The sequence below is a fragment of the Annulohypoxylon truncatum genome, assembly GCF_022578515.1.
Source record: "Annulohypoxylon truncatum strain CBS 140777 unplaced genomic scaffold F4807scaffold_5, whole genome shotgun sequence".
Classification (NCBI taxonomy): domain Eukaryota; kingdom Fungi; phylum Ascomycota; class Sordariomycetes; order Xylariales; family Hypoxylaceae; genus Annulohypoxylon; species Annulohypoxylon truncatum.
This window is the reverse complement of record NW_025953791.1, coordinates 1,261,745-1,273,827: the sequence shown is the minus strand read 5'-3', so window position 1 is coordinate 1,273,827 and position 12,083 is coordinate 1,261,745. Positions and strand designations below refer to the sequence as shown.

General features: G+C 33.4%; 1 protein-coding gene across 1 annotated transcript; it reads left to right on the top strand.

Annotated features, from left to right (window-relative positions):
- Positions 1–5,053: 5,053 nt before the first annotated feature.
- Positions 5,054–11,387, top strand: F4807DRAFT_471667 (uncharacterized protein; the record flags this gene model as incomplete). Its single annotated transcript, XM_048002943.1, has 3 exons — positions 5,054–6,625; positions 6,675–7,376; positions 8,145–11,387. The coding sequence occupies 3 exons, from the start codon at positions 5,054–5,056 to the stop codon at positions 10,986–10,988; spliced, it is 5,118 nt and encodes a 1,705-aa protein (XP_047857732.1). The 3' UTR covers positions 10,989–11,387.
- Between the last annotated feature and the right edge of the window lie 696 nt (positions 11,388–12,083).

Below are 12,083 nucleotides of genomic sequence, written 5' to 3'. Positions count from 1 at the left end.
TAATAGATTTTATAACTTTTTAATTAAATGTTTTTAAAATTAAAATTATTTAAATAATTCCGATAAAAGCCGGGTTAAAAATAAGGATATAATTTTATAAATTTAAACTTAAACCGGGAATTATTTATGTTAAGTTTATTTTTATTATTTTTTAATAATTAAAATAAAAATAAATAATATTTATATTAATATTAAATTCGGATTTAATAATATATTTAAAATTTTTTATAATAAATTTAAACATTTTACTTTTTTAAATTTATATCGCGTATTTAAAATAGCTTAAATTTTTTTTATTTAATTATATTTTAAATAATAAATTTATTTATAAATATATTTAATAATTATTTATTATTTATTTTTTTTCGTTTATAATATTCCTTTTTATTTATTAAAGTTATTAATTTTATTATTATATAATTTAATAATTATAAATAATTTATTTAATTTAAGTTTATAATTTATAATTTTTTTTATATTAATTACGGGTTAATTTTTATAATTTTAATAATAAATAATAATAATTAAAATTTTTTTAAATTTATAATTATAAAAAAAACTTACGTATAAATAACTTATAAATTTAACTTTAAATGTTTATTTTATTATAATACGCGGGAAAGTTTTTTAAATATTATAAAAAATATATTAAATTCTTTAATAATATATATACCTAGGGAAATTTAAATAAAAGCTTAAATTTACCGAACCAAAAAACCTTATTTTTTTTTTTTTTTTTTTTTTTTTTTTTTAAAAAATTTATCGCTTATTTTATTAAACAAAAAATAACGGTAACTATCCGTTCCACTTATTTAATTACACGTTTTAATATTCGTAAACGCGTTATTAAATTATAATTTTATTTAATATAACGTTAAATTTAAAAATATAATTAATTTATTTTTTATTATTTAAAATAATAACTTTTAATTTATAATCGTTAAATTAATATTATTACATTATAAACGTTTCGAATATTACTTTTTACACGTTTAAATATAATAATAAATTTACGTTAAATTTTATTATTTATTTAATTAATATTATTATTATAAATTATTCCTTAATTTAATAATATAAATTTTATTTATTAATCGGCTTGTTTTACGTGTTTTAATTTATAGTTTTCTTATATTATATTATAATAAATTAATTTTTAACGTAAATTAATAAAAACTATTATAAAAAATTAACATTAATATACCGTTAAATTTTTTATTAAAAAACTTATTAATATTAAAACTTTTTTAAGTTTATATATTATATAAAAAAAAAAATTAATAATATAAATTTAATAATATTTAAAATTATTTTACTTTTTCGAAAAATGTTCCCGCTTTTAAAAAACATTTAAATATATTCGTAAATTATTAAAAAAATAATAATTAATTTTATTTTTAAAATAAACGCCGGTTAAATAATTTTTTAATTTTTCGAATACCGGGCTTATTTATTTTCGTAATATAAAAGTTATAATCGTTAATTATTTTTTTAAATTTAACCGGGTTATAATTACCATTTATATTAATTTATTAACATTATTTTAAATTCCGTTCTTAATATAAAACTTTCCCGGCCGTTAATTTTAAAATAAAAATTTTTTAATATATTTTTATTAAATATTAATAAATATAAAAACGATTCCCATTTAAAAATATAAAACTAAATTAATAAATAAATTTTTATTCCGCTTCGAAAATATAATTTACATTAAATAAAACCTAAAATAAAAAAATTTTATCCTTATTATTTTAAACTTTCCGAATATTATCGTTTAAAAAAAAATAAACGAATAATAATTAACTTTTTTTTTATAATATTTAAATCGTTTTTATTATATACTTATATTAAATTAAAAATAATAATAATTTTTTATAAAATAATTTAATAAAATTATATTATAAAATATATTTTATTAAAAACGTTAAAAAAAACTTAATTATAATATTAAAAACGCGTTTAAATAATAAAAACATATTTTTAAAAAAATATAACTTTATAATAATTAATAAATAAAATAAAAAAATAAGGTATAAAACATTTAAAAACTTTATTATTAAATAATATATAATAATTTATTTTAATATTAAAATTTAAAAAAAAACTAACTATAAATTTAAATATTATTTAATATTACCGAAAAAAACAAACGAAAAAAGCAATTAAAATGCCACTATTTTTATACCGAATTAAATAAAAAAAATACCACTTTTAATAAATTAAATAAACGTTTTAAAAATAAAATTTATAATATATATTAATATTATTAATAAGAAATTATCGCTTTTTATATTTTTTTTATATCTCGTAATATATAAATTATATATTTAAAATATTATAAATATTTAAACCGTTCGAAATAATAATAATTCGATATTAAATCGTGTTAAAAAAATTTATAAACAAAGAATCGAACTTTATAAAAATAACATGTTACTTCGTTTTAAAAAATTCGGGTTTCGAAAAAATTTAATTATAAAAAAAATACGGAAACCCGTAATAAAAATCTTAAAAAAATTAAAAAAATTAATATTAATATTACTTAAATAATAACGGATAATTACTAAAAAGTTTATTTAATATTAAAATAAAATATATGCCCCGTTTTTTTTTATTTTTCTTTTTTAATTAAAGTTATTATTTTTTAATATAAGTTTATATATATATTTAATTTATATATATATATTTTTACTTTTTTTAATAAGTAAATATTATTTTAATTAAATATATAATAAATAATTAAAATTTTAATAAAATTATAACGAAACCATTATATTAAATAATGTTTATAATTATTTTTAAATTTTTAATTACTTAATTTATAAAATTAATTTTTTTAATTAAATTTTATATATAATAAATAAATAACGTTTTTATTTTTAATTTTATATTAACATTTAAATTTTAAATATAATTTAATTTAAAAATAACTTATATATAATTAATATTATTATAAAATATAACGTAATTTAAAAATTTTATTAATTTTATTTTTATATTATATAAATAAAACTTTTACGTGTTATTAACGAATTTATTACGGGATTTATTACTACATTTATCCGTTTATATTTATTTACGTTTATTATTAAATTAAATTAATTTTTTTTATAACGTTATTTTTTTTAATAAATTTTTTAAATTATTTTATTTTAAAATTTAATTAAATTAAAGAAAAATTTTAAAACGTATAAGTTATATATTTAAATATATTTATAAATAAATATTTAAATAAATATAATTTATTTTTTTTTATTCGTTTATTAACGTTAAATGTTTTATTTTTATTATTAAAAATATTTTAAATTTATTATATTATATGTATTTTTTATATTTTTTTAACGTAAATAATTAATAATATTTAAAATTTTTATTATATTTATTATTAAATTGTATTTAAAAATAATAAATTAAAAAAAAATTAATTTAATATTAATTATTTATTTTCGAAAATAAAAAATTAATATTATTAAATAAAATAATAAATTTATTAATTTTTTAAGAAAAAAGTTAAAAGTTTTTATTAATAATAAATTAAGCCTTAATTAACTTTAAATAAAAACTTTTAATTAAAATTTAATAAAATATAAATATTTTTTTATTTTATTTATATTATTTATTTATAATATATTTATTAATAATAATAATAATTAACCGAAAATAATAAATAATATTAACTTAATTAATTATATTATTTAAATTTTTACAAGGATTAAAAAAATATTTATTAATAAAATTATTATATTAATAATTTAAAATTTAAATATATATATTTATTTCGTTAATTTTTATTAATTTAATAAATTTAATTAATTATAAATATAACTTTAAATTAAATAAACTTTTTCATTTAATAATTAAATTTATAATTAAAAACATCGTTATTAAAAATTAAAATTATTATAATATTAATTACCGGTTAATAATTATAAAAATAAATTTAAATTAATAAATATTTTTTAATTATATTTATATTTTTTAATAAACTTAATTATTTATATTATTATAATTAATATTATTTTATTTTTAAATCGCGTTTATATAAATTATAAAATTAATTAAAATTTTTTTTAATATTATATCGTTTTATTTAATTATTTTAATAATATTTATATTAAATATTATTATAATAATAATAAAAATAAATATTTATATTAACCCGGTATATATTAATTTATTTAATAATAAAATAATTATTTTAATAATAATAAATTTAAATAAATATATTTAAATAACCGATATATTTAAAATTATTTTTATTTTATTTTTATTTTAATTAATATTTAAAAATAATATAAAAAACATTTAATAATAATAATATATTTTAAATATTACTTTTAAAATAATTATTAATTTAAAAATTTAATTATTTATTATAATAAATAAAATCGAAAATTTTAAACATTAAAAATTAATTATAATTTCGTAAATAATAACGTTTAATATATATTAATATTTTTTTCGCGGTTTTAATTTATAAAATATAAATAATTTATTAAATAAATAAAATAATTAATTTTCGTATTTAAAACTTTTTATTAAAATAAAATTTTATAATAATAATATTAAAATAATTATTAATTAATTTTAAAAATTATTTTAAAATAATTTAAATATAAAATATTTAAGCTTAAATAAAATAATTTTAAATTTAATATATTATAAATAATATAAATTAAAAAACGTTATAATTTTTTATAATTTATAACGTTTTTTAATGTTATAACTTTTATAAATAATAAAATATAATATTAATAATTAAAGTTTATTATATATTTATATTATATATATCGTAATATATAAAATGAATTAACGGGTTAACGGATTTGGTATTATCGTCCGCCGTCGTTCCATGGAAATTCTAGCCAATGGTCTTACACGAAATACCACATGGCGGGGACTTTGAATATGTAGGTTATTTAGTGGGGCTACAGCTCACCGCCCGGCATAAAAAATAAATTTCCCTTAGAACATTGAAGTTTTCTCAATTAAACCTTGCACCAAGATCAAGCTGTTTTCCGAACAGTTTGACTTAAATGCGACTCGGCTCAATATGGCTTCTAAGCGCAAAGCCGACGATTTTATTTATACCCTGTCCGACAACGATGAGCTCCCTAATGAGGAAGAAGCGATACCCGAGCCAATCCCACCAAAGAAGAAGGCTAAGAAGAGCAAGAAATCTGCCCGCCTAGATGAGGAGGAAGAGAATGGCATCTGGGGAAAGAAAGACGAAGACGATGGAGCTATGGACTCTGATTTCGAATTCGCCGAAGATGTTACTACCGATTTCAGAACGGAAGACTTCGAGGGTTGGGGGTTCGACGGCGCAAAAAAGGGCATGAACGGGAATGCTCAGAAAAGAATCGTGGACGTGGATGAAATCGTGCGAAGGAGGAGAGGCGATATAGGAGAGGATGCGCAAGTAAACGGCAAGGGACAAAAGGTCACTAGTGACGCTAGTGATAACGATGAAGATGAGGATATCGAGCTCGATGACGAAGACGACGAGGTTCTAGCTGCAGATGGGTTTGGCATGGGCGCCGCTTCGGATGAAGAGTCGGGCGAAGATGCGGCAGAGGATGAGTCGGATCAGGATCAAGACGACGAGGGCGATGCTTCCGACAACGATTCCGTCGCGACGCCGGTCGGTCACCCCGATGATGATGCCCAATCGGATGATACAGACGAGGAGGAAGATGCCGAAGAAGCCGCAAAGAGAGCGGCTTTCTTTGCGCCCGAAGAGAAAAAGCCGGCGGGAAAACAGAAGGGGAAGTCGTCTTTCCAGACCATGTCCCTTTCGCGACCCATTCTGCGCGGCCTCAATTCCGTCGGTTTCAACGAACCCACCCCAATTCAAGCAAAAACAATCCCACTCGCATTAGAAGGAAAAGACTTAGTTGGTGGCGCTGTCACAGGTTCCGGAAAAACAGCCGCGTTCGTCGTCCCCATCCTAGAGCGACTACTATACCGGCCGAATAAGATCGCTACGAGTCGCGTTGTTATCCTGACGCCTACTCGAGAACTTGCTATACAATGTCACGCAGTCGCTACCAAGCTCGCGAGCCACACGGATATCAAGTTCTGTTTAGCGGTAGGTGGGCTGAGCTTGAAAGTCCAGGAAGCAGAATTACGTCTAAGGCCCGATGTTATTATCGCGACACCGGGTCGATTCATTGATCACATGCGCAATTCAGCGAGCTTCTCGACGGATACGGTAGAGATTCTGGTCCTTGATGAAGCCGACCGAATGCTAGAAGATGGGTTTGCCGACGAGTTGAATGAAATTCTTACTACCTTGCCCAAGTCGCGGCAGACGATGCTCTTCTCAGCTACCATGACTTCATCCGTCGACCGGCTCATCCGCGCAGGTCTAAATAGGCCAGTGCGAGTGATGGTCGACGCTCAGAGGAAGACGAATGACAAGCTAGAGCAAAAGTTCGTCAGGTTAAGGCCAGGCCGAGAGGAAAAAAGGATGGGCTACCTCATCCATATTTGCAAAACGATGCATACTGAGCGAGTCATCATATTCTTTAGACAGAAGAAAGAAGCGCATCGTGCTCGGATTATTTTCGCCTTATTCAACCTACCTTGTGCTGAATTACACGGGAGCATGAACCAAGCACAGGTTAGTTTTCCCGGACCTAGTTAAACATTTAGTTTCTAACCGCTTGCAGCGTATATCTAGCGTCGAGTCTTTCCGTGATGGCAAGGTCTCATTTTTACTTGCTACCGACTTGGCCTCTCGAGGTCTTGATATCAAGGGGGTAGATACTGTTATCAACTACGAGGGCCCCCAAACCCATGAGATCTACGTTCATCGTGTGGGACGTACTGCTCGGGCCGGGCGGTCAGGTGTTGCTATCACCCTCGCCGCGGAACCTGATCGTAAGGTGGTCAAAGCAGCAGTTAAAGCAGGAAAGGCACAGGGAGCTAAGATTAGCAGTTTGATTATTGATCCGGCTGATGCTGATAAGTGGCAAGCCAAGATCGATGAGATGGCAGATGAGATAGAGGCCATTGCTAAGGAAGAAAAAGAAGAGAAGCAACTGGCGCAGGTAGAGATGGAGATTAAGAAGGGTGAGAATATGGTTATTCACGAAGACGAGATCAAGTCAAGGCCGAAGCGGACGTGGTTTGAAACACAACATGATAAGAAGAAGGCTAAGGAGGCTGGTAGGACGGAGCTGAATGGGCTAAAGGAGTCGTTGAAGAAGAAAGGGAACGGCAAACTTAGCAACAAGGACAAGAAGAAGTTAGACGCAAAGTCGGTTCGGACTGAAGGCATGTGGAAGAAGGGTTCTGCCGAGAGAGCGGGCAAGGGTGCCGTTCTAAATTTCAAGAACGACAAGAAGAAAAAGTCCAAGAATAGCGGGAGGGTCAAGAAGAGATAGATCGGGTGACGATACTGTTGAGCCAAGACTCGTCGTCTTTAATAAAACTTGTAACCTTCCTGTTATTACCTACCTATGTATTCAAACCAGCCTAGGTCATCAACGAAGCTGAGATATCCATTATCTTATGACTTGTGAGAACGGATGACGAATTGCCTCAAGAACAACATAAAGTTCTGAGCTGAATAACGATATAGACAGCCAACATTTAGCAGTTTAGCAGTTAGTGTCTCGTAGATAGTATATTCTATATATGAATATTAATTGGTGGTATGAATGCTACCCCTGAATGCAAGACAGGGACAGGGATCTTGCCTGGTCTGGGCTCTGAATTCTTAGCTGATGTCACCAGTGCGCAGCCCCCACCAAAATGACCAAAATGCACCTTCCACTTTCCCCGGGTGAGACTCGACGGCACAAGCACCAACTTTTTACAACCGCGATGGACAAGACGGAGTCATCTGATAGAATTTTGTGTGTCGCAAGTGCCCTTTCCAACTCGGACCCCTTAATTTTATATACCATGTGTTGATTTTATTGGTCATTGCTCAATTCTCTCTTCTCACTCGCCTTCCAATCTTCCAAAGACATCAGCCACCTGGCCGAGTTCCTATCACGTTGCGATCGTCATAAGCAGCGAGGCTGTAACTTGACTTATATATACCTTACATAGATATGTATAATACGACTACCTATACATTTCTATATATTCCTTCGAGAGAAAAGGCGATCCCTATTATAATACGATCATAGCCACGCCGATATTGGCAATCCTCCAAAGTGGCTCCTCCTCGTCGATTTCTACCACCGCGACCTCATCCCCATCATAAGCGATCACTCCTACAGTACCTATTTCCACATAGTCTGCGCGAACGATACCGCGAGCGCATCCTTGGCTTCCACCTCGATACGCTCCCCTACTACAAGCACCGCGTTCAGAGTCGCATATACCGTTTTATCCTTGACCGCCAGCGCCGTCGCCGTGAACAGTCGCGTCTCGTCGACCACGTGCGACGGCTGATTCTCGGTCTACCAGCACCCAGTAATAAACCTGCGAAGGATGGGTCTAGAGCTACGCCGGGTAAGATGAGTTACATGCCTGAAAATGGCGTGGGCAGCGGGAATTATGGCGCCGAGGGCGGACGCGAAAGGGGTGCGAGGAGGAAGAAGCTCGCGGCAATGGCGGGCAGCATGTACAGAGCCACTACAACTGCCGTGAATGAGATTAGGGAGTCATATAATCAGACAAGATCAAGGGAGTTCGATACCTCCAATATCACAATACCTGGATCTTTCCCAGACGTGGCTTTCGTAACAAAAGGAAACGAACAGATGGTTCTATTTCCGACATATGCGAAGAGGCATGCCAGGAACCAACCTAGACAATTTGAAAATCCGGGAGGGCCGCCGCCTACTTCGACTGTAGCCATGAACGAACAGGAATACTGGAGGAACGAGTGGTCAAGACACGAAGATGAGAAAGCAATCGTAGATGTGGATGTCCGAGGCTGGATATACAACCCTCACAGAGGCCCAATGACACGGACTAACAGATTATGGATCGGGCTGGCAAGACAATTGAGCGGTATACCGGTTCCGAGGGCGCAGCAGCCTGACTCGTCACCTACTCCGGAACCTTCTTTGGGGAGGATGCACCAAAAGCACGAGGAAGAACGCGAGCACGAGAGCATCGCGCGAGAAGCGAGGGAAATTGAGCGTAGAGGAAAAGCCGAAGAAGAGGTTGCGCAGAGAGGAAAGTATAGTGAACGCCCGAGAGACGAGAGCTCTGATATCGAAGGAAGCACACGGCGCCTACGTCAACATTCGCAAAGTGGCAGCCGATCGCCTCCATCAGCACCAACATCTCCCATTCTTAGAGGGCGTACAAACACGGCGGGAGGATCTGAGCTTACAGAAGCCGAACTCGCAATTGCAAACGCGAATCTAATGGCCCGCATCGCGCCATTCTTGACAACACCTATAGTTCAACTACCCATTACGTTATTCTTCTACAATGGGTCGCAAGCCCAATCGCGTACTGTAACGACTAATGACGCCGGACATTTCTCAACCAGGGTGCCTCTCGACTTCGTGCCAACGCACGTGCGCGTGTTCGTGAACGAAGATATCTCTTGCGAAGAACCCGTGCAGATCATCGAGCCGAAGGGAGTCAGTCTAATCAGTGATATCGATGACACAGTCAAACGGTCAAACATCGCCCTGGGCACTAAGGAGGTCTTCCGGAACACGTTTGCGTGTGAGTTGCGTGATTTAACTATCGACGGCGTTCGGGATTGGTATGGTGCACTACACGACCTCGGCGTACGCATCCATTATTGTTCAAATAGCCCGTGGCAGCTGTACCCGGTTCTAGCCACATTCTTCAAGCTGGCGGGCCTTCCGCCTGGGTCACTACATCTCAAACAATATACCGGCGTGCTCCAGGGAATCTTCGAGCCCGTAGCCGAGCGCAAGAAGGGCACGTTAGAAAGAATCATGAGGGATTTTCCGGAGCGAAAATTTCTGCTGGTCGGCGATAGTGGTGAAGCGGACCTCGAAGTATACACGGAGCTAGCAGTGGCAAATCCGGGGAGGATCGCTGCGATTTTCATCCGCGATGTTACGACACCCGAGCAGACAGGGTATTTTGACTCCGGGTTTAATCAGAGGTTTTCCGAGATGAGTCTTAGTAAAGGCGATGATTCGCTCGGAAGACCTCCGTTACCTCCTCGAATGGCAACTACGCCCAAACCTGTTAACGAACCGGCCACCGGTGACCTAATTGACCTCTCGGAAGATGCACCACTAGAACCGCTTCGCAAAGTCAATTCGGACTCAAAAGTAGTGGCCAAGCCCGTGAAACCTACAGATCTCCTAGCGCGCAAGCCACCACCACCACCCAAACCAGTAAAGCCGAGCTCACTGCAGAGCACCTCAGCCTCTCCTGTGCTTACAAATGGTAACAACGGGGACGCGCTCAACAAAAAGCCTCCGCCACCGGCACCGCGGAAGACTAGCCAGCCGACTACCAGCAACAAATCGATAACACCGAGCCCGCTCGCGCAAATGCAAAGCTTGGTCGATCAGACTAGCGCGGGCGCGAACGAGCGAACGGCCTTGGCAAAAACCCGGAGCAACGGCCAAACCACCACCAACCCGAGCTCGAACTCGTCGAAAAACGTCCTACTCCCTCCCCCACCACCGCCACCGCCAAGGCGCAAAGCTACGTCGTCGGGCTCTACGACGGCGCGATCGAGTCCTAGCCCGCGCCTCGCCGCGGCTAGTAACAGTTTCGGCCTGAACCGGCGCCGGACGGAGGGCTCGGAGGCGGAGTTCGAGCCGCTTTCTCTCGCCGCTAGCGGCGGCGGTGGTGGTGGTAATTACGGCAGCTACGCGAGTAGCACCGGGAGCCTGACGCCACCGGCGGCGGCGGTGGCGAATAAGAAGCTGGACTTGTGGCTCCGCCGGCTGCAGCGCGCGCAGGAGACGCTGGATCGGCAGGGCGTCAAGCTGTATACGTGGCGTCGCGGGGAGGAGGTGGTGGATGAGGCGGTGGGGATTGTGAGGAGTTGTTTGAGGGAGATGGGTGTTCGGTGAGGCTTTGGTGAGGGCTTATATATGTATCTAGGACTGGGGTACGTGGGTACGTGGGTACGTTTAGGAGGCATACGGGTGATGGTCCGATACAAAGGTTCGTTTGAAGTCATTGCGTGCGTATATAACATCGCGTGTTGGAAGTGGCTGTCATATATAGAATAAGGGGTTGCCACTCTATCTTAGAATACATACCTAGGTACCTACCTACCTACTTAGGTTTCATGAATATGTAAATTATCTTTATATTTTTATGGTTTTGAATTTGGGTGAAGAGTGATGTTTATCAGTGACAAGTTAATAGGGGTATATGCAGGTGGTTAGGGGCTTTTATCAAGTATGGTGCGTTTTATATTGCGAAATGTGAGGGACTAGTGCTACTAATCATGTTTGTATATATATTATGGATAAGTACGTAAAACCATCACTAACGCCCCAAGCAGTCCCCAGGGAATAGTCACTTGAAAACTCCAAAGTAAAAAACGATCTTGAGATCATCAAATACAGTTTACCAAAGTGTAAAATAGTCACCAAATCCCACCTTGGCGCCCTAGTGATTCATGAGTTACATTACAGCCGACGTTGCTATAACTAAAGTGCTTGAAGATTATTTGAATGTTGGACGGTACTGTCAAAATTATACTGTCCCTTGTGAAGTAACATTATCATCGTCCTCATTATTATCATTGTAGGTACCATTCAATTTGAAATTTGTCCACGTGGTTGTTATCTACTTGTGATAATGCTCTACTGTTCTCAGGACAATAGCTCATTGTTCAAGTATTCAACTACTGTAGTTTATAAAGCTGGATAATAATACGATGTTCAAACATGGTTTTTATATGTAATTACAAGATTTTCAGCAACCACGTAGGTATTTTGTTAGTTAGAGACCTCGGCGGCTTGGCAAACATAAGGTGGTATTTATGATTCATCACTGTCAACCAGGGACCGTGAATTACCATTTTTTACACCGGTTGAAATGATGTACATGTAGGTAGTATTAATTTATCTTGTACAAACACCGCCTTATCAGGGCCTGTTCAGAAATCCGGTTACACGAAAGGGGTGGCGTCGCTATGTGCCGTCAAGGTAGTT